Below are 23,759 nucleotides of genomic sequence, written 5' to 3'. Positions count from 1 at the left end.
CCCGTTCTTCGCGATTCCATCTTTCAAACTTTAATTAGTGCGTAATGTTGCTGTTGGAGCATAAATAATACCTGTAAAAATTATAAAGCTCAAAATTCAATGCCAAGCGAGATATTTTATTTAACAGAAGTTCCCTTTCAAAGCCTACAGCGAACGGCCGGTTTGGACTACACCGCTGCACTTCCTTCAGGAATGACGTCACTAGAACCGTTTGTTGACTAACCCTCCGCCCACAAGAACACGCAAAATAGGGGGCATGGTCTTGTAGCTCTCCCACGTGGAGAAGAGCGCCCTTTCAGCGCTTGCATCTCCCCGTTATGGTAAGAGGCAGGACCTTTCCGGGCAAAGTGCGCTAAGCTGCTGTCCAATCACACACCGCAAGCGCTGGCCCAATCAGAACTCGTTACGTGTTTCTGAAGGAGGGACTTCATAGAACAAGGAAATCATCAGGCCGTTTTTAGGACAGAGGAAACAGAGCTGTACAGATAAGTTAATTGTGTGAAAAATACTGTGTTTTTTTACACGCGAAACATTAACTCATGTTATATTGCAAACTGTAAACATAATCAAAGGTTCGAAAACACGCGAAGAACGGGACCTTTAAAGTCCCTTTACAAGTTGGGGGCATGTCAGTGAGAAACATGGTGGAATATCACAAAACTTGCATGTATTTAGCAGTTACATTATCTGTCTATATTTTATGTACAAGAAAATAAGTTCATTCCCTGCACACAATGTAATAGCACTGTAATATAACAATATGTAAAGATAAAGTTTACAGTGGCTTTGTTAATAATAATAAAAAGCAAAACACTCCTGATGCACAATTTTTATTCTTCATTTTCTAGAAGTAGACCTTTCTGTATTTTTGCTGTAGTTAATAAAGAGAAGGTACACCACCATCTTGCTCCACCTTGAGTGCACCTGACGTCATAAACATGACTTACCAGCTCATAAATGCAAACTTCAGGAGGACTTGAAATGGCAGATTCTACCCAACATAAAAACCCTTGGTCTCATCTAAAAAGCTCTATGACTGGAGGCATATTAAAACACAGACACATTAGCTGATCATCTTACAGTATAAAGCTGTGGTCACACTGAGGAGGACAGAGCGGGAGTAACAACTCTCTCCAATATTTTAAATTTGAACTGCTTTAATCACACTATAGATGTCAATATTACATACTGCACCTTTACTGCCCTTTTCTGTGTTGCACTGTGCTGGTTAAGCTATATTTTATACTCCTGTACATTTGTATAAGTATGTATGTAAGGATGTAAACAACAGTATGTTGCATTTGGTTTAAAAGACTTCTGAGAGGGGAAAAAAGAGCTTTATTATAGTCTAAAACAACCTCTCTGAGGCACTGCAAAATAATATGCAGAGGAGTCAGATGAGGTTTCAGGTGGAGACGAAAACTTTAATAAATGTTCTCTCTCTCTCTCTCTCTCTCTCTCTCTCTCTCTCTCTCTCTCTCTCTCTCTCTCTCTCTCTCTCTCTTTCTAAAGAATAGAGAATAATTTTTTGCTTGAAGTATCCCTTGAAACAGCCCTCTTCATGACCAACAGCACATGCAAGTAAAAACTAAATAAATTCACCCATAACCAAGTTACAACATACAATTTGAAGATGAAAGCTATATGGATATTAGCAATTGGATCAACGTGTCACCAAAGTTCTCAGGTGAGACTTTTTACCCAGTTTGACTCGAGCATTCTCCGGATCCAATGCTTTTTTATTAAGCTCCGTCAGGTTTCATTACTAACTGGAAAATCTAATTCCATTCCGTGTATCTGACAGCATTTCAAACTAATTCATCTTGTCAAGGTGCAGGCTCGACAAGCCCACCAGATGGTGTTTGTGTAAGATGAAACCCTGCTACTTGCCCACCAGGTTCTTAAAGAGCACCATTATCTACAAAAAAACGGTCTTTGAGATTGCCGTTGCTCCTCGTTACAGTCGTCTCCCCATATCATTTCATGCCTCGAAGCAAATCTTTTCTGCTTCACTGATGCCAAAACAAGAAAAACAAACTTAAGTGTTGTTGGATTGTTTTAGATTATCTCAAAATAACCGATACCGTGTGCCATTTTGTTTAAACCGAAGGAGGTTTGTGAGATCCAGTGATATAGCAGCGACATAAAGCCAAGATGGCAGACAAGTTGAACAGTGCTTGTCTGTGCAAAAGTCACCACTAAAGTGTTGTTAGTGATTGCTAAATTGTTCCGAATAGTTTTCCATACATTAATGCAATACGGTTGCTAGGGTGATAATCTGGGTGTTGTAGATGGTTACTTACTGGTGTAAAGCAGGACAGCTAGTGAGAAGCAGACTAGCAACTGATGCTAGAGACTGCAGTCTTTAGCGTCCTTGATAGCACATCTGCCGGTTTGAGTCCTGCTCCGAGTGGGGTGAGTAGGACAAGAGGGGTTCAATTGGTGCCGTGACCCGGGTGGGAGTGAGGTTTAGGGAGATGATAAGCACAGAATTACAGGTGAAAGCCGTTTTTGTGCTGAAAAAACTAAGCAGCACTCAAATTTATATGGACATTTTAACATATTCAACTGTTGAGACAAGTATCGAATACCCAATCAAAAGATGTAACACTTTTATATAGTAAATTATACGTAAGGTCTTAATTCACTTCAAACTTTTTTGGAGTACATTAGCTTACAAAGAATGTAAGGGAACGCTCTGAGGATTTATATGAATAAAGTGTTTAATATTAATGTACTATTATAGGTGAACCACCGAAGCTTTGTTTCAGTACTAATGGGGTTACGAGGTTCAGAGAGGTTAATTCCAGTATCCAAGCCTAGATTTACATCATTGTTTGTAGATTAAAGAGGGCTTTCCAGGGAATGGTCTTCTCATGTTTGCCCTCTCCACCATGAAGCAGCTGAATGTATTGCGGTCTGATTAATCTTAATGAATTATGCAAATGCGCGTTATCTCAAGCGATTTCTGAATGTTTCTGTATTGTTTTATTAATGTGCTTTTGAATTACTTCGCACAATTACAAAGCTCTCTCTCCTTCTCTCTCGCACGCACCGCAATGTTTCTCATTCATTCGCATTCCTTTATTAAAAACTCGTGGCGGTCTCTGGCGAGTTGCACACACGAATAAGAAATTAGTCATTACTGTAATTTAATGACTTTAAACCAAACAAGACTGTGGTCTAGATTACTAAGCGTAACCTGAATCCTCCTCCCCTGCATCCCAAGGGTCTGATCTTTGGGAGTATGTCTCCTTAATTTCTACTTAATTAATTATGTTCGTTATCACGACTACCCTGTGGTGAGAGCGTGGTTTCAATTACGATGGGAAAACTGACATAACAATACAAAAGAAAGCCTTGACGAATGCTCTCACAGAGGTGCCGAGATTCTGAAAGTTTGCTATTGGCTGAGTGAGCTGAAGTGTCTATTTATTACTCTGTGAAGAACTCTTCTGCACATAGGCCTGCTTCAGCACAGCACCTAAATGAGCTGTGATTTACTGAGCATGAGTCATTCCATTGATAAGAGAAACATTATCGAAGCTTTTACATATAATTGCGTACACAATTCACTTCAAAGCGCACATCAAAAGGCGGCAGCAACACTGCTTATCTCCATAAACGTGATATAATGTACAAATCTGAGGATTATGAGGGGATTTGGATAACAATTTGCATGTGGGCAGAAATGCTATAGATGAGGACGGGTTAATTTGGACTATAAAACTACACTGACATGACAGCTCCAATAGATTATATTAGCTGCCGCTTCATGTATCCTTCAAATGACAGCTTGTGCATTTCAATCAGACTGTCCAAGGATTATGAAACATCCAGCGTGTAGCATTCATTCTAATGCGTGATTTCATATTCAAAGCATAATGCTGATATGCTTATCAATGCGCTGTCATGCTCAGAAGAAAATGCCAACAGACAGCGTTCATATTAAAGTCAAATTGCAACACTACAGTGTCTCCTTGATCTAATGGCTTTTTGGAGAACCTTGCTTTGGCCCTTCTGTGCCATATGTGTGACCACTTAGGGTGCAGATGATGCTTTCTTCACCTTTTGTATCCATCAATGGCAGCAGACTGAGCTCATGAAATGGCGTATGTATGATGTATGATACGCCAATTCGTATGCCATTTTGGCGTACTATCAAGACGAATAATCGCCTTTTCAATGCCGTTTCATTCTATCCCCATACACTGTCCCCTAAAAACTTACCCATCACACACACTGCCCCTGACCCTAAACCTACCCATCACACACACTGCCCCTGACCCTAAACCTACCCATCACACACACTGCCCCTGACCCTAAACCTAGCCATCACACACACTGCCCCTGACCCTAAACCTACCCATCACACACACTGCCCCTGACCCTAAACCTACCCATCACACACACTGCCCCTGACCCTAAACCTAGCCATCACACACACTGCCCCTGACCCTAAACCTACCCATCACATACACTGCCCCTGACCCTAAACCTACCCATCACACACACTGCCCCTGACCCTAAACCTACCCATTACACACACTGCCCCTGACCCTAAACCTAGCCATCACACACACTGCCCCTGACCCTAAACCTACCCATCACACACACTGCCCCTGGCCCTAAACCTACCCATCACACACACTGCCCCTGACCCTAAACCTAGCCATCACACACACTGCCCCTGGCCCTAAACCTACCCATCACACACACTGCCCCTGACCCTAAACCTACCCATCACACACACTGCCCCTGGCCCTAAACCTACCCATCACATATACTGCCCCTGGCCCTAAACCTACCCATCACACACACTGCCCCTGACCCTAAACCTAGCCATCACACACACTGCCCCTGGCCCTAAACCTACCCATCACACACACTGCCCCTGACCCTAAACCTAGCCATCACACACACTGCCCCTGACCCTAAACCTACCCATCACACACACTGCCCCTGACCCTAAACCTAGCCATCACACACACTGCCCCTGACCCTAAACCTACCCATCACAAGAAACATTCTGCATTTTCAAAAAAACATAATTTAGTATGTTTATAAATCCATTTACCTTGTGAACACACACACACACACACACACATAATGGTTTGTTTCAGCGTAGACATTCATGTGTAATCACAATGCGTAGACATACACGCAGAGATGATGGTTCGTTTCAGCGTAGACATACACGCGGACTCACACGGCGTAGACATACACGTGGACTCACACGGCGTAGACATACACGTGGACTCACAAGGCGTAGACATACACGCGGACTCACATGGCGTAGACATACACGTGGACTCACAAGGCGTAGACATACACGCGGACTCACACGGCGTAGACATACACGCGGACTCACACGGCGTAGACATACACGCGGACTCACACGGCGTAGACATACACGCGGACTCACAAGGCGTAGACATACGCGCGGACTCACACGGCGTAGACATACGCGCGGACTCACACGGCGTAGACATACACGCGGACTCACACGGCGTAGACATACACGCAGACTCACACGGCGTAGACATACACGCGGACTCACACGGCGTAGACATACACGCGGACTCACACGGCGTAGACATACACGCGGACTCACACGGCGTAGACATACACGCGGACTCACACGGCGTAGACATACACGCGGACACACACGCCGTAGACTTACACGCGGACTCACACGGCGTAGACATACACGCGGACTCACACGGCGTAGACATACACGCGGACACACACGCCGTAGACATACACGCGGACTCACACGGCGTAGACATACACGCGGACTCACACGGCGTAGACATACACGCGGACTCAAACGGCGTAGACATACACGCGGACTCACGCGCCGTAGACATACACGCGGACTCACACGGCGTAGACATACACGCGGACTCACACGGCGTAGACATACACGCGGACACACACGTCGTAGACTTACACGCGGACTCACACGGCGTAGACATACACGCGGACTCACACGGCGTAGACATACACGCGGACACACACGCCGTAGACATACACGCGGACTCACACGGCGTAGACATACACGCGGACTCACACGGCGTAGACATACACGCGGACTCACACGGCGTAGACATACACGCGGACACACACGCCGTAGACTTACACGCGGACTCACACGGCGTAGACATACACGCGGACTCACACGGCGTAGACATACACGCGGACTCACACGGCGTAGACATACACGCGGACTCACACGGCGTAGACATACACGCGGACTCACACGGCGTAGACATACACGCGGACTCACACGGCGTAGACATACACGCGGACACACACGCCGTAGACATACACGCGGACTCACACGGCGTAGACATACACGCGGACTCACACGGCGTAGACATACACGCAGACTCACACGGCGTAGACATACACGCGGACTCACACGGCGTAGACATACACGCGGACTCACACGGCGTAGACATACACGCGGACTCACACGGCGTAGACATACACGCGGACTCACACGGCGTAGACATACACGCGGACACACACGCCGTAGACATACACGCGGACTCACACGGCGTAGACATACACGCGGACTCACACGGCGTAGACATACACGCAGACTCACACGGCGTAGACATACACGCAGATAGCTCAAAATGCATACAGCTAACACGCCACTTAGCTTTAGAAAGTGCCGTGTATGTTTACACAAGTCATGATGTCATTTTGATGGCAGAGAAACTGTGTGCTCTCTTGCAAAGAACACAACAGTTTTGTTAGCAAATGCAAATTTTTGAGGGAATGTAAAGGTTTCGTGAGCGAATGCATAGTTTCTCAAGGGAACGCGAACCACTTGATGTATTTTTCCTCCCGTCTCATATTTTATCCACCACCATGTCCCCCTTCTGATGCGTTCTGATGCTGAACTGGATCACAGAGAAATGGAAGAAGGCGGCCTGGTCTGATAAATCACATGGCACCAGGATGCACTATAGGAAGAAGGAAAGCCGGCTGAAGACAGTGTGATGTCAATGTTCTGCTGGAAAACCTTTGGTCCTGCCATCCCTGTGGATGTTACTTTGACACTTACCACCTTACCTAAGCATTGTTGCAGACCATGTACCCTTTCATGGTAAAGGTATTCCCTGGGGACTGTGGCCTCTTTCAGCAGGATAATGTGCCCTGACACAAAGGAAAAATGGTTCATGAATGGTTTGAGGAGCACAACAACGAGTTTGAGGTGTTGATTTGACTCCTGAATTCCCCAGATCTCAATCCAATCGAGCATCTGTAGGATGTGCTGAACAAACAAGCCCGATCCAGGGAGGCCCCACCTCGCAAGATCTGCTGCAAACATCTTGGAGCCAGATGCACCAGCACACCTTCAGAGGTCTAGTGGAGAATAGCGTTTTAAATAGCGTTTTAATTGTTTGAACTACTTCTATGGTGTTTTTGGTCAGATGTGGTCACTATGAACTGCTATTGTGTGGCAAAATGATGGTTTTTTTACGCCTCAAAGATGAAAGTCGGTCATACAAGTTTTTGATGACAATAGGGGGCATAAACAATGACGGACTGTTAATTTTTGGGAGGATTACTCCTTTAAAATCTTCCATGTACCATCTGGTCATCATGCTTGAGAAACAACTATCATCGATGCATGCTACATACCTAATCCATGTCCAGTTAGTGCCAAAACCCCATAGTTAAGCCACACAATGCGCATTAATGCAATCCTTTCCCGGGTTTTCGAAATTGAAGGGAAGGTTTGGATGCTACTTTATAAACATGGAATATGATAATCTTCATTTGCATAAATCTCTTTCTCTCCAGTTTCACATTTATCCCTCTCATCTAGCATCATACAGAGGTCAAGGAGAAAAAAATACAGCAAGTGTCCACAAATAACTGCTCTTTACACACCATCCATTAACCTCATTGAGATTGTTGACCATTATGCAAATTTCCATCTCAATTACTAGAAATCCTCAGAAGCATCAAACATGTAAAATGATTCTAAATAAAACAGCGTTTTTGCACTCTTGTAGCACATGCTCTGGTATTCCTCCAATTCCAGTACCTTTTGTATTGTGACTGTACTCCTAATGTCCCCATTACCATTCAGATACAGGTGATGAAAACAGTGGCTGCTGTTAGGTGATGCGACATGAGGCAAACAAACCGATGCCTACCTGTGTCTTTCCTGCACCCTAATGAGCCCAGACGCCCGTGGACTCAATCCCCCTCACAGCTTCCTCTATAGTAGCCGAGCGCACTCTGCATGTAGATAAGGATGCTACGAGTGATAATTCATAGGGGTTCATACAGGATCTTATGGAAAGCCTTGTGAATTTTGGGGCTGCTGCGACTGCCCTTGGCCCGGATGGATTAACAGCTGAGAGACACAGCATGGCAAAGTCTGGTTAATCCTGGTCGCTCTACGAGGCATCATCGCTGTCCTATATCTGGTACTGTCCTCAGTCTGATACCACTCATTAGTCTCCACAGCTGGGTTTATATAAAATGGCACTCTTAACTACACTCTGCATACTATAAATACCAAATGTTTAAGTTTGAAACATCTACACTTTTCTAAAGGCAGGAGTTTTGAGATAAAGAGTCCAGATAGCCTAAGACATCTCCAGACATGCTGTCTATATGCGCATGTACAACGACAAATGTTAAATTGTTAAAAAATACTAATTGTAGTGTTGGTGAAGCTTTGCAAACCACTCATAATTTAGTCAATGTACCATTTTCAGAAAGTGAAAGTTAGAAAAAGTTAGATAAGCAACTATCAAAAAATAGGTAAGTATATGGAAGCCAAAGTCTCTGACATTGCATCTGAATATACCTACTTCCATACTATATGAAAAACAGTATGTGTACTAAGTAATATTTCCAAATTTATAGTATTCAAAAGCAGAATCAAAAAAAAAAAAAAAAACCTGGATGACCTACTACTTCCGGCGAGACACTGAAGTGTGCAAATCAATGAAAACTTTACTATCCCATGAGGCCACGGGAGATGATTTGTGATTGGAGGTCAAGCGATGCATCTGTATTCATCATTATAATCGGTTTGAAAAATAAAGAAAACAAACATGATGCGCAATCTGCAGCCTCCATCTCAATGAAGTCTATTCTGATACTCTTTAGAAATTAAACTGTAACTTAGTGAATACTGGTCACACAAACATGAGGCATATGTCTAAAGAAATTATGAAAAGTCAGGTTTTAAATAATGTAAATCAAATTGAAAACAAATATTCTTTGTTAATGTAATCTGTTTGAAAAAAGTGATATGTCAGTTGTTTGCCAGCCTCTTCATTAGTGTTAATACGGCCATGGAGCGCACATTCTTTTGAAAGTCAAATACTGACGCAACCCATGCGACAAGATTCATTGTCCACATCAACACAAAAAAACACATCAAGATTAGTGAATGTACTTTACATTGTTTGAGACGCAGTGAGGAATAATCCTGGAATAATTTACCTCCGAAGAAAAGCTGTTTATTTCTAAGTGCAACAGATTCAGCCAGTGATTGTGAGGCAAGTTTATTCCGTTAGCCTGTGAATATTAAACCGCAAAAAGACTGTTTAAATATGAATCCTGCATAAGACTGATTAAACAAGATTTCTTTGGCCTGTTTTGGACAGATTATGAAGTGTGTACTGTTAAAAAAAAGCTCCAATCTCCACCCAAAGTTCCTGAAAAATGTCCGTTGGTGTCTCAGAGATTACTTTGCTCAGAAAAGCTGTCAATCGTGATGTCCCACCCACATTTTTTATAGCATCAATTAAGTAACTTAAACCAAACTCATTTAAAGAATGAACAGTTTAAATTACATCAGCATGATAAAAAAGAGCCTAAAATGACAACAACAATAAAACAAAAAAAACATATTTGGATTTTTTTTTACTGTTACGTTTGTCTCACGTCCCATTACATTACATGGGGAGGGTGGGGTTCTTGACCTATACTGCATCCAGCCACCTGGGGGTGATAAAGACGCTTTGGCTTCACTTTTCAGGACTCGTGTGGCACACTTGTTTCAGACGTAGTATGAGTATTGCTTTGGATAATTTCATTGAGTCCAATAATTGGACTGAATCATCCAAAATATTCTTGAGTCAGTAACTCAGTGACTCAACAAACCCAGGAAATGACAAGACAAAATACATATGTATTTGTGCAGTCCATTTTGTGATTCATTCTTCCCTGATTCACAGAAAAGATCTGTCTCAAGATTTATTTAGAAATTGTGAATAATGCTACATTTTCTTTTTCTTTTTACACTAAACAATAAAAGTAAACAGAAAACATGTTTAGAATCATTTGGTAACTGCCTCAGTTCAGTTCAGGTGTTTTCACATCTGGATGGAAAAAAAGTACTTTATTATTTGCACATTACTTAATATTTTAGTCTTTAAGTTAAAGTTTTGGTAATACTTTAGTATGAGGGAACATTTAACTTTTGCCTCAATAAACTCCTGCTTATTAATAGTTGGTAAGGTAGTTTTTGTAGCATTTAAGTTTAGTTTAGGTATCAGGTAGGATTAAGGCATTAATATGTGCTTAATAAGCACTAATAAAGAGCCAGTATCATAGCAATATGCATGCTAATAAACAACTAGCTATTAGCAATAATTGAACCCTAAAATAAAGTGTTACCAAGTTTCTATCGCCTTGATAATTTGAGTTATTACTCCACCTAACTGTTATGAATATTTCAAACACCTACTGTGATTCAAGGGCAAGAAAGGTCTACTCAGGGTATTTCAGAGGACAGCCAGACCCTTCATCCTAATGCCATGACCTGCAGCATAATGTCCTGAAAACACAGGACAAAAAACACAGTCAAAGTACTCAAAACTACCTCAACACACACACACACACACACACACACACACACACACACACACACACATAATGGTTTTTATACCGTACAAACCGTATTTTCTATCGCCCCTGCCCCAGCCCCTAAACCTACCCATCACAGTAAACATTCTGCATTTTTACTTTCTCAAAAAAAACTCATCCTGTTTGATTTATAAGCCTTTTGAAAAGTGGGGACCGCTGGCTGGTTTCCACAATGTAGGTAATCTCAGGTTTTACTATCCTTATGGGGAAATTTGGTCCCCACAATGTAATATAAACAAGGGCACACATACACACACACACACACACACACACACAACACACACACACACACCTAAATGCTTTTATCTCCTAGTCTTGGCTAATGACGCATTCTCTCACTTGAAAGCTTGCTCACTGTCTGCAATTAGCTAAGCACATTAGTCTATTAGTCCATCATTATGAATGCTCCAATGTCTGAATGTTATGTTTATGACATGTTCGGAGCTCGCCTTTGTGTGGCTTACTTGTCAAAGTAAATGACATCTCGACTAACCTCGCTTTGCCCCTGCTTGTTCTACTGTTGATACTGCTAATGGTAAATTAGCCAGACAAAATCGCTGGCAAATGGTATTATGCTAATAGCATTAGCCCTGCCCTATGCAAGTCAGTCTGAAGCGTTCTGTGACAGCTGCATAAGCGCTACGTGACTCACAGACTGAATGCTAATAAAGTGGCGTCTGCACATAAATCTGTCTTTCAAAGAAAGACGCAGCATGTCAATTTCAATGCAAACATTAGCATAGTCATGTGACATCTTGATGCTCTTGAAGATTTTATCAAAGTTGGCGACTGCATTGTGACAGATGGATAATGAAAGATGTCTGATTGTTTATTCTTTTTGTTCTGTTGGTGGGTGGATGTTACATTTAAAAGCACTTTCTCTTTTATGATGGCAAAGGAATCATTCTTCAGTTACAATATGATGAGATTTCCCATAGAGATACTTTTATTTAAGATAATACTGACACTTTGACTCAATATTGGCCACCAAGGCTTTTAAAAACAAACAATAAATCTTTTTTGCTATCTTCTTTTTCACTGCTCCCGTAGACCACTTCAACTTTTCATCCATTATTAATACCTGTAATTCTTATCGTTATACCTCTTGCAGAAGTCCATTTCAAAATGGAGCTGAGTGCCCCCAAAACCATACCCAAAAATCACACACCTCACACTGATCAAAAAGTCTGCCCATAGTAGAAGAAAGAAAATATTGGCACCAAAGGACAGGGGACTGAATATTAGTGCCTCTGGAACACATGATTCAAGTAATAAGTGAAACTTTCAAGTCCACATTCGCTTCAAAAATGTAATCCACTGTTCCGGAATTGCAGAATTGTCTCTGAACTGGTCCACATCTTGATTTGTATGGAATATTTACTTTACATGGTGTATGATCTTGTCCAACACGGTTATAAAACAAAAACTGGGAGCTTGGCAGAGTGAAAATACTGTAGAAGAGGGAGGGGGGGGGGAGGGAGAGAGAGAACAACTCCATGTGTTTAAATGGTCCATTCCAAATGACATTAGTATTCAGAGGTCCAACAACTTGATCCCAATAGCTGTGATGAAGCTTGAAGTCTATGTATCTTCATTTCCACTGTTTTGATCAAAAAAAGGAAAGATAAAAAGCTGCTAGTCCCAAATGTATATTGGTCCCAGACTATCGTGTGACCTGAAAAAGAGGAGTCCAAGTTATCATTTCATAAATGTCTGTATATTATTTAAGTATGGCTGGACTGATAAAAATCAGTGTCAACCTACAGAGATTTTGCAATACCAGGAGATACATTTGGGACACGGGTGGGGGGAAAATCATTTCTTAATTAAGAAGTCAATCTTAACATTATTTAGAAACTTACAGCTGTAATTTGCAATCACAGGTGTGTGTGTGTATAATATATATATATATATATATATATATATATATATATATATATATATATATATATATATATATATATATATATATATATATATATATATACATATACATTCAACATTTTGGGATCAGTAAGTTTTAATTTTTTACAAGAAGACTCTTATGCTTAACAAGGCTGCATTTATCTTATAAAAATTACAAAACAAACAATAATATTGTAAAATATTAATACAATTTAGAATAACCTTTTTTCATTTAATTATATTTTAAAATGTAATTTATTCCTGTGATCGAAGCTGAATTTTCAGCATCATTACTCCAGTCTTCATTGTCACATGATCCTTCAGAAATCATTCTAATATTACTGCTCAAGAAACATTCGTTATTATTATCAATGTTGAAAAATTACTTTTTTTCAGGATTATTTGATTAATAAAAAAAGAACAGCAATCTTTTGTATCATTATAAATGTCTTCCCTGTCATTTTTAATGCAATTTAATGCATCCTCGCTGTATAAAAGTATTCAGTTCTAATAATTTCTCAATTCAAGCAGTCAAGTCTGTAGCCATTTTATAAAATAACATCTTAAGACACATCTTTTGCCGCTGCACCTGACCAATTAAGACTAGCACTTTACTATCCAATTTAATTTTCTGTTTGTTTGTTGGTTTATTTAAAAAAAAGGAATGTGTACTGTGCTCGATTAACTGAGACTTCTTACAGCACTTGCATGCTGTTGTCCTTCTTTGTTTAGTCGCTTCTGTTGCTCTCCTCTTTTGTAAGTCGCTTTGAATAAAAGCGTCTGCTAAATGGTTAAATGTAAATTTCATTAAAAAATAAAAAATCCTTACTGACCCCTGACTCTTGAACAGCAATGTGCATAATCCAATACAATGAAATAATATGACATCATTTTCATGTTAAGTATTTAAAGTTTTGCATAATCCATAAAAATATAATATATAAGCCATTAAGTATAATAATATGTTATGTAAGCCATAAGAATTTCATACTGCCCAGTGCTAGTTTTCAGTCTGTCTGGTATGTTAAATGTGAGATGTGTGTCATTGCTGGACTAAACATTACGACACTTCCATTTCTATCATCATGACATAACGACAACAATCACAGAGTGTTAACTAATTACCTCTTGAATATCAGAGGAGCCCCGGCACTATAAAATTGGAAAAATCTTCCATTAGAATTATTCCTCAAAGGCACGAGGTGTTAGAAAGAGGAATGACACATGCTCACACAGGCACATTGTATCGTCACCTACAAGTGTCATTACCCACACCACCAGCATGAGCTCGGCGGTTGCGGCCCGAAATAGAGACACACTGAGGGACCGGAGCCGTTAGGTCCTCTGGATCTGAGAGGGTTTAGCATGCAAGTCTGGTCCTGTTCCAGCTCTGTAACACCAAAGCATGGCTCTGGGTTCAGAAGCCAGGGTAGGGCAGGTCTCTATAGCTGAAGATGAGGCCAGACTGGCAGGCTGCTAAGGGAAGCCCAGTGTAATCTACACCTTCAGGTCACTGCCAGCAGGCAGCCGGAGGACACAGAGAGGAAGTGGAAGGTGTGCTGGCCGCTGTCTCCTGCACTTCCTGCCTCCCTGTCTGGTTCAGGCATGAGATTTGGTGGAATCACTAGACCAGACATTCAACAGAAATGTGGGTGGGCAAGTTCAGACTCAGCTACTGAGAAAAGTTCATATACAACATTTGTCATATTGCAAAACACTATATGCCTTTTTGTATTTTTCAGCAATGTATTGGCCAATTTGATATATAAATTTAAATTTCATTACACTGTGGTTCAATTTGGGGTTGTGAGTATTTAAAAATAAATAAAAAATAAAATAATAGTCTATATAATAATAAAATGAGGCAAAGCTGGATTTTCAGCATCATTCCTCCAAATCTTCAGACAGATAAGATAGATTATTTTAATATGCTGATTTGCTGCTCAAGAAACATTTCTGATTAGTATCAATGTTGAAAACAATTATGATGCTTAATATTTTTTTGTGGGAAATTTATTTTTATTTTTTAAAGATTCCTATAAGATTAGAAAGTTCAAAAGAACAGCTTTTATTTGAAATATTTGAAGCTTTTTATATGACTGTTGTTTTTTATTTTACTAATTTCATGCACCTTTGATGAATAAAAGTATTTATTGTATACTATATACTAATACTAAAATACTATATAATACTATAATACTATATTACTGACCCCAAAACAATGGTGGTTTATGTAACATTTGATTCATTTTCACTTTTTTACCCCAATTACAAATTATTTTGTATTATACATTTTTTTCTGTGATGTTAAGAATTTGAAATGTCATATTTATTTTTATACACCACTGAATATTGGTATCATCACAATAAGCTTTATTGTAAATATTCATTTAAAACAGATCTCATTGCATCTGTGGCAGTATGAACGACTTTTAAAGTAATCAGCTAGTCATTTGTATTGCTGCCCTTTTATTAGATCTTATAAATGTTAGTGAGAATAATAATAGTAATAATAACTAGAGGTCAAACAATTCATCAGTTTTGCCGATTAATCGGCACCGATAGTTAATTGGTGGAACATTCGGTTATCTGCAAAAATCCACACCGATAGTTTTTCCGTGATGCGTTGCTGGAGCGGTTGAGTAGGGTGCGCTGCCATTACACAGTACGAGAGCTCTGAGAAGGATCTGCCGGCATTATATAGCATGAGAGCGCCCTCTAGAGGCGAAAAAACCCTCACTGACGCCTTGTGCTTATATTCACACGTGAGGCTGCACTGCACGGAAACGCTGCACAGAGAGCGCTGACACATCAGATGCGCGTTTAAAACACGACAGCGAAACGGTATGAAGCTGACACATCAGATGCGCGTTTAAAACACGACAGCGAAACGGTATGAATACTGAACACTACAGTACTTGTTGAAAAAGCACAGGCAAGTCCTATCCAGATGTGAGAAAGCAAACTGTATGCTGCCAACAGAAATATTAACAAAGCAGACTGATTAGATTTGTATGAAATGGTAACACTACAATAAGATTCCATCTGTAACTTTAACTAAGATTAATGCATGCTATGGAAGTATTGTTAGTATGTTAATCTCAACATTAAATTGAGTTAGAATTTTTATTTTATCTGGTAACCTTGGTTAATGCTCTATATGAGTTAACATGAATGATCAATGTACAATATTGCTCATATTAAAAATGTATGCATAATGCATATAGTTCATGTAAGCTAACAAATCCTTGTTGCATAGGGACTTTCATATTGTTACGTATGATATGTACATGCATGTTTCTAAGTTATAGGTAAAGAAACCAATTGACCTGTAATATTTTAATGTTTAAACTATTTTCTGAAGAATTTGTTCTGTTATAACTTCTTATTTTAACATTCATGTTAATATCTTTTTAATGTAGCACATTTTCATCAATCAGTACTGTTTATTTATTGTAATAAAGTTCAGCACTGTTTTACTTATGTTTTTTTTTTATCTAGTGTCCTTTTTAAAAACTATCGGTCAATTAATCGGTTATCGGCAAGTGCGGTCCAACCTAGTTATCGGTATCGGTAAAATCCACTATCGGTCGACCTCTAATAATAACCATTTAGATATAAACCTGCACATCTGTTATGTTCATATTTGCTCGCCTCTTTGAAGGTATATGGGGTAAAACAGCATATTTAACAAAGCACATACAAAAGACCTGAACCTGAAGCAACGCAAACTGTTTTACAGAAAACAGATGTGTTAAAATGCTAAAACCAAATATTTATTAATTTAAAAATGTTTCAAATGACCAATGAACATAATTCAATTGATGGTTCTGCAAAGTTATGATCAAAGTCATAAGACCTCAGATAAACTGCACAGATTAAACAATCCCATCATATCCTTCATCGTTTCTGGGATTTCTTCTTGTGGTTATATTGTATGTCCATGTGCACGGACGGTGGCCTGGAGGGCCTGAAAATCAAGCCCGGGTTTGAGAGAAGCTCCCAACACCTCAGAGGTCTGCCTGCTGTTGACGTGAGTGCAGTGGCATGAATTATTTACATAGCTAAAGTAAAAAAAGGTCTGCCTCACGCAGGCCCCTCTGCCCCATGAATAATGGAGGACTCGACTCAAGCACAGGCGTTTGGTGAGTCAAACTTCTCAGCCTGATGGATGGCTACAAGCTCTGCGTGTCAACCGTACATACACAGCGGTTCGCAAAACACATGGCAGCGAACATAAGAACAATAACTCGCATTAACCTACGGAAGTGCATCACTGCCCTGCCCTGACTTTCCTAAATGCAATGCCACATTGTGTTTCTTTTGTCTGGGCTTTTTTTGCACATTAAAGTTTGTCAAGGGTCTCAGATTGTGTTCAAGTCAATGTCAAATGCAAGGGCCACTAACAAGCTGAAAGCATGACAGTCGAGGAAAGCAGAAAAATAGGGCATTCTGTGGAAAAACAGAAGCGACGACTGCCCGTTTCACATTAAGGACGATAACTGATAATGATGAAGATATAGATCTCAAAAGAATAACAGAGTTCACACCACACTGATAACAGCACAGATAAACTTTACCGTTGGAATCACTTTCAGAATGTTTTTTCCATGGACGGCCAATCAGAACCCATCGTGCTTTAAAGAGCTCGAGCATTTAAAGCGGCAGACCAGAAAAACTGCAGTGCGATTGAAATAAACAGAGCGTTATCGTTCATTGGTGTGGATGCTAATTTAGATATCCTACTTGTCGTGAACAGGCCTTCACACTAGTTAGCGAAAGGCATTTTACACCTACATATTAAATCAATCAACAGTAAAATCAGATGATATTTGACCCATTTATAATTATCATTATATTAATTATTATTTACTGACATTATAATAAATCATCAGGATAAGCACGTTTAGATTTTTTTTTTTTTACTTAGTTAAATAATATTTATTTAAAGGGTTAGTTCACCCAAAAATGAAAGTTCAGTCATTAATTACTCACCCTAATGTCGTTCACCCGTAACACCTGTAATACCTCCGTTCATCTTCAGAACACAAATGAAGATATTTTTGTTGAAATCCGATGGCTCAGAAAGGCCTTTATTGACACCAATGTCATTTCCTCTCTCAAGACCCATAAAAGGTAGCCTAGAAATCTAGACGAACCCCAGCAGCAGCAAATCTAATCTGCCGCGAGTATCGTCTAACAACTCTCAATTCACTTCTGAGCTGTAAAAACCAAACTCTGGTCGGGCCAATCACATCGTGTATAGAGTCGGTGGGCGGGGCTTAACATAATGACGGCCGAGTTGCGTTTGCGTGCTTCTAGTAAACACAGAAACTGGCGAATGGCGGTCTTTCGAATCAGCTTTGACCGCGACTCTGGAAGACTTGGAGTTAAGCTTTTCTCTGAGAAAAGAACAAAGAACGGCACTGAAGTCATTCTTAAAACGGGAAGATGTGTTCTGAGTTTTGCTGACCGGATACGGCGAAAGTTTAATCTATCAACGAGCTCTGCCCACTATACCTTTGTTGCTCTGGTTGGTGGTAGCGCTATCCTATCACGTGAAGCAGGAGTTTGAAAGACAACAGTTTATCCCGCATTATTGTAGAGCCATTGTAGTGAGATGGGCTTTGTATTGACGTCTTTAGTGCCTTTTATGGGTCTTGACAGAGGAAATTACACTGGTGTTAATGAAGGCCTTTCTGAGCCATTAAAAAAATATCTTAATTTGTGTTCCGAAGATGAGCATTATGGGCAGCTGTAAAAGCAGCTGTCTTATGTGTTTTAAATGATATTAGGGTAAGTAATTACTGATAGAATTTTCATTTTTGGGTGAACCCTTTAATATCATAAAAATGGAAAAAATCTTTTTTCAATATTAACAAAAATCTATATATAATATAATATAATATAATATAATATAATATAATATAATATAATATAATATAATATAATATAATATAATATAATATAATATAATATAATATAATATAATATAATCGTTGGCCCACTTTATTTGATTTTCTGTTGTATAGTTTGACTGTTGTTGCAGATATTTTGAAACATTTGTTTAGCTGGGAATATTATCATTATGATGGCTGGAGGACTGTAATTGGATGCGCTTCCTCTCACCTTGGTCGTCTTGACTTTGTTTCCCGTGCTGCAGCTCCAACCTTTTAGATCCGGCAACACCTTACACTCCTCGCCCTCCATACACGGCTGCATCTGACACCACCACTTCTGTGCTACTATAGAAGCTGCGCAGACAGACAGACAGACAGACAGGAAGACAGGAAGAAGAGAGAATCTCAACGCTCCGCTCACTCTGTGGGAACTGCCAAAATGTAAAAGACACATCCCCAAATCACCATGTATCCAATATTTTGAAGAATGAATCAACGAAGATTGAGAGGAGGAGAAAACCTCAGAAGATTTCACTCACGTCCACTGTCAAAAGAAATGAAACTACCTCGTTCCATCTCTTTCTCCCTAAAACAAAGAGGCTAGTGAAGGAGGAGGTCTTTGATTCAAAGCTGACGGTTTGAATCCATCAATTCAGCGGGCTCGATGCTCTCTCCGTCTTTCGAGAAAAAGTTCAACCTTCATGTCAAGATGACAAGGATTGCGGTTAGGGGAGCTGGCATGATGTTGAGGGTTAAGAGGAATCGAGAAGTAGAAGGGAGACATTGTCAAACTTGGGCCTTCATTTTTAATTCAGAGCAGAGGGGAAGATGGTTTGAGGGACTGTTAAAAAGTTGTGTCTTTAAGTCTACATCTATTAGCTTTAAAACCGACTATATGATAAACTCAAACGTTCATATTAAACAGACCACATATACAGCATTCATGACCTTGTATGCATGACCGGTAAAATGCCTTCTAAAATGATAATGTCCTCTCTTCCAAATAACACCAGCAATGACCCACAATAGCAAGAGGCATATCAAATCAAAGATCACTGGAGAATGCATCCCAACTTTTAACATGAGAAAGAACATTCTGATTGTCAAAGTTTGGACACTCCTATAAAAATGTACCAAAATAACATTTTCTACAGTTATTATTTTTACTACAATAAATCCATGGTAATTGGCCACCCCTGACATTCTTACACTATTTGAAGGAAATTCCACATTAGTAGATTTTACAGTAAAAACAATAAGTGTATAGCAATATCATGGCCAATTTTACATTTCAATAGAAAATGCTACTTTCCGCAGCTTTCTATGGGCACTTCTTTGAAAGTGCTTGGGAAAAAAAGTCGCTGATTTCCAATGTGGTCTTGGTTTTTTAAAACCCACAGTATGTAGACAACCTACAACATAAAAATAGTGCAGAGCGAGGTCAAGTTTCTTTGAGTCTTAAGTGTAGTGGCTTTTGTCCTCGTACAGCAGGTAGAATCACGCGCTGTGGTCTCGGTGCTCAGCAGGGGGTGGCAGCGCCTGTCAGATGCATTAGAGGGCAGAAAAGAAGATCAAGATCGATTGACCTGTCCAGTGAGGGAGCCGTTGACATGTTATTAGACAAGCAGCCCACGCTGCACTTGAGCGAACAGCAGGATGACGGTGTCACACTCAAACGGACACTGACTCTGATGTGACAGCTCAGAGAGATGAGACTGAGATAAAGAGGGGCGGCCAGACTTCAAAAAAAGACAGCCAACTTTAAATTGACAGTTTAATTTTGGAGCACTAATACTTAAAATAATAGAAGAAGAATAAAATAATAAAAAGATAGACAAAAGCAGCTGGCTATTTCTTGCATTTTATCTACTACTGGTTTTTGTAATTTTGTAGTAATTTTTTGTAAATTGGACCATGATATTACCATGTTATTTAGACAGAACATGACAGTAGTACATTCTTTTCACGTAAACACTGATGAGGCAGGTGGTCAAACATGAAGACCACCTGCCAAATATGCTGTTGTTCCTCCACGCAATGCCAAAACGGTGCCAAACCACCAAGTTTCTTCAAGGTCCCCTGAAGCCGTCCTGTGGTATCTGGCACCAAGACGTTATTTCGCTGCATTTCCCTTAAGTCCTGTAGGTTGTGAGGTGGAGCCTCCGTGGATCTATCTTATATATCCAGAACATCCAATTGACACCTAATTCAATTAAGAATTTTGAGATCTTGAACTCGTCATCATGTTCCTCAAACCATTCCTGAACTATGTGTGCACTATGGCATTATCCTGCTGAAAGACGCCACTTCTACCACTATTCTCATGAAGGGATGTACCATGCCTACCTGCAACAATGTTTAGGCACATGCCAAATTTGAATTAATGGCCGTCCCCAGGGTTTCCCAGAAGGACACTGCCTAGAGCGTCACACTCCCTCCACCGGCTTGTCATTGTCCGACAGTGTATTCTGGTACCATCTCTTAGAAAGGTAAGTGGCGCACACGTACACAGCAATCCACTTGATGTAAAAGAAAACAGGACTCATCTTCTTCCACGGCTCCAAGATGTGGGTGCTTTCAACTGAATCATCATAGGCACTCTAATTGGTCTGTGGCTATGCAGCTCCATACGCAGCACAGTATGATTGTGTTGTGACATATTACTCCCAAAACCATTCAAATCATGTGAATTGTAAACCTTCTGTCGGCTTGGACCAGACAGGATAGCTTTCTTGCCTTCATGCATCGATGAGCCTTGGGTGGCCAACACCATGTCGCTGGTTTGTGGTTCATTCCTCTTTGGACCACTGTTGCTAAATTCTCACCCCTGACGCGGACCTGGAGAAACCCAAAAGCTTTGACGTTTTAGAGAAACTCTGACCCATTCGCCTTACTTTACACTCTCAGAAAAACGGTACAGTTCTGTCACTGGGGCGGTACCCTAAGGTACAAAAGTGAAAAGGTACCTCTTTGTATCTTACTCACCCCTAATGGTACATATTAGTACCTTAAAAGGTACATATCAGTACTTTAAGAGTGCATCTTAGTACCTTAAAGGTACATAGTAGTACATTTAAGGTACATAATGGTACCTTTTCGGTTTTGTACCTTAGGGTACCGCCCCAGTGACAGCAATGTACCTTTTTTCTGACAGTGTAACACTTGACTTTGGTCCTTGTCAAAGTCGCTCAGATCTTTATTTCTGCCCATTTCTCCTGCATCCAACACTTTGATTACGAGAACTGATTGTTTGCTCACCATCTAATCTACACAGACATTAATATGAGGCCTTGTTAGGAGATGATCAACAATATTCGCTTCACATGTTGAAAAGTGTGAAAAGTTGAATGCTTACACAAAGTTCACATGGTCCATCTCACAAATTAGCTTAATTAGTTCTTCCTCTTACATCCTTTCTTAAAAATAACAACGACAAAAATTCTGGTTAAAATTATGTTAATGTTATATGTCAACTTATGTGTGTGTACTAATATATATACAAACTTATATAAATACACACGCCGATCAGACATAACATTAGGATACTTGAAGTGACACTGATTATCTCTTCATCACGGCACCTGTTATTGGGTGGGATATATTAGTCAGCAAGTGAACATTTTGTCCTTAAATTTCATCTATTAGAAGAAGGAAAAAATTTGCAAATATGCAAGCGTAAAGATTTGAGTGAGTTTGACAAGGGCAAAATTGTGATGGCTAGATGACTGGGTCAGAGCCAGTCTCCAAAACTGCAGCTCTTGTGCGGTGTTCCCGGTCTGCAGTGGTCAGTCTCTATCAAAAGTGCTCCAAGGAAGGAACAGTGGTGAACCGGCGACAGGGTCACGGGCGGCCAAGGCTCATTGATGCATGTGGGGAGTGAAGGCCCGTGTGGCCTGATCAAACAGACGAGCTGCTGGAGCTCAAATTGCTCAAGAAGTTAATGCTGGTTCTGATAGAAAGGTGTCAGAATAGTGCATCGCAGTTTGTTGCGTATGGGGCTTAACAAACAAGTCTAATCCATGGGGGCCCCACCTAGCAACGTACAGGACTTAAAGGATCTATTGCTAGCATCTTGGTGCCAAATACCACAGCACAACTTTAGGGATCTAGGGGAGTCCATGCCTCGACGGGTCAGGGCTGTTTTGGCAGCAAAAGGGGTACCAACACAATATTAGGAAGGTGGACATAATGTTATGCCTGATCGATGTGTATATATATATATATATATATATATATATATATATATATATATATATATATATATATACATATATACACACACACACACACACACACACACACACACACACACACACACACAGTATATATTGCTTGATAGAAACAGCAGACCCCCCCCCCCCCCCCAAAAAAAACAGCAAAAAAAAGAAAAAAACATACTTTGTTTTTGTTGAGTACACAACAAATAAAAGCAGTCTTACCGTCCACACAGGAAGGAGCCGCTCTTGTTGTCCCAGCAACTTGCCCAGGGAAGCAAGAACACTTGACAGTTTGGGAGCGCTCCTCGATTTTGTTCTTGTTGCAGCAGCGGTGGGCTGCAATGACCTCACAGGTTCCTGCTTTGACGTGCACTGAGGAAAAACAACAAGGACACAGAGTCTATTAAAATCAACCAGCTGTTTCAAACTTCCCTTGCCGACAAAGGAAACGATGAGGCACTAATGCATATTCTGCTGCTGGCGGTGGCTGCAATGGAAATGAATTTGACGTGGAGGCAGTGTACAATTTAATTAACGCTAACGCAAGCAGTTTGATTTGTCCCAGGTCAGAAATCAGAAGAAAATGGTCTCTGTGATCATCAGGTTGGGTTTTACGATTCACTTTAGTAATTACAAGTAAAACGGTTAATTGAAAATCATAGACATTCAAGCACCTAGAAGGGTCTTTCAGGAAATGTATTTATTTCTCTTTTGGTTTTGTTTATCCTTCACCTATGGCTGAACAACAGCAGGGAGGAACGTTACTTAGCATACTAAAGTGTGTATTCACACATCACTCCGAAGCTCTAAATTGAGGAGTTAA

At 40.3% G+C, this 23,759-nt stretch overlaps 1 protein-coding gene across 1 annotated transcript in view; it reads right to left on the bottom strand.

Moving 5' to 3' along the window:
- Positions 1-11,837: 11,837 nt before the first annotated feature.
- Positions 11,838-23,759, bottom strand: part of tafa3a (TAFA chemokine like family member 3a) — a 172,265-nt gene continuing 160,343 nt past the window's right edge. Inside the window, exons 5-7 of the mRNA XM_067460324.1 lie at positions 23,159-23,308; positions 18,949-19,073; positions 11,838-12,589 (exon numbers count right to left, since the gene is read on the bottom strand). Coding sequence (XP_067316425.1) covers positions 12,578-12,589; positions 18,949-19,073; positions 23,159-23,308 — 287 coding nt within the window. The 3' untranslated portion in view covers positions 11,838-12,577. The remainder of the gene's footprint in view (positions 12,590-18,948; positions 19,074-23,158; positions 23,309-23,759) is intronic.

Source organism: Pseudorasbora parva, chromosome 12, assembly GCF_024679245.1.
Source record: "Pseudorasbora parva isolate DD20220531a chromosome 12, ASM2467924v1, whole genome shotgun sequence".
Classification (NCBI taxonomy): domain Eukaryota; kingdom Metazoa; phylum Chordata; class Actinopteri; order Cypriniformes; family Gobionidae; genus Pseudorasbora; species Pseudorasbora parva.
Note: the sequence above shows the minus strand (reverse complement) of the source record. Positions and strands in the feature narration are given on the sequence as shown.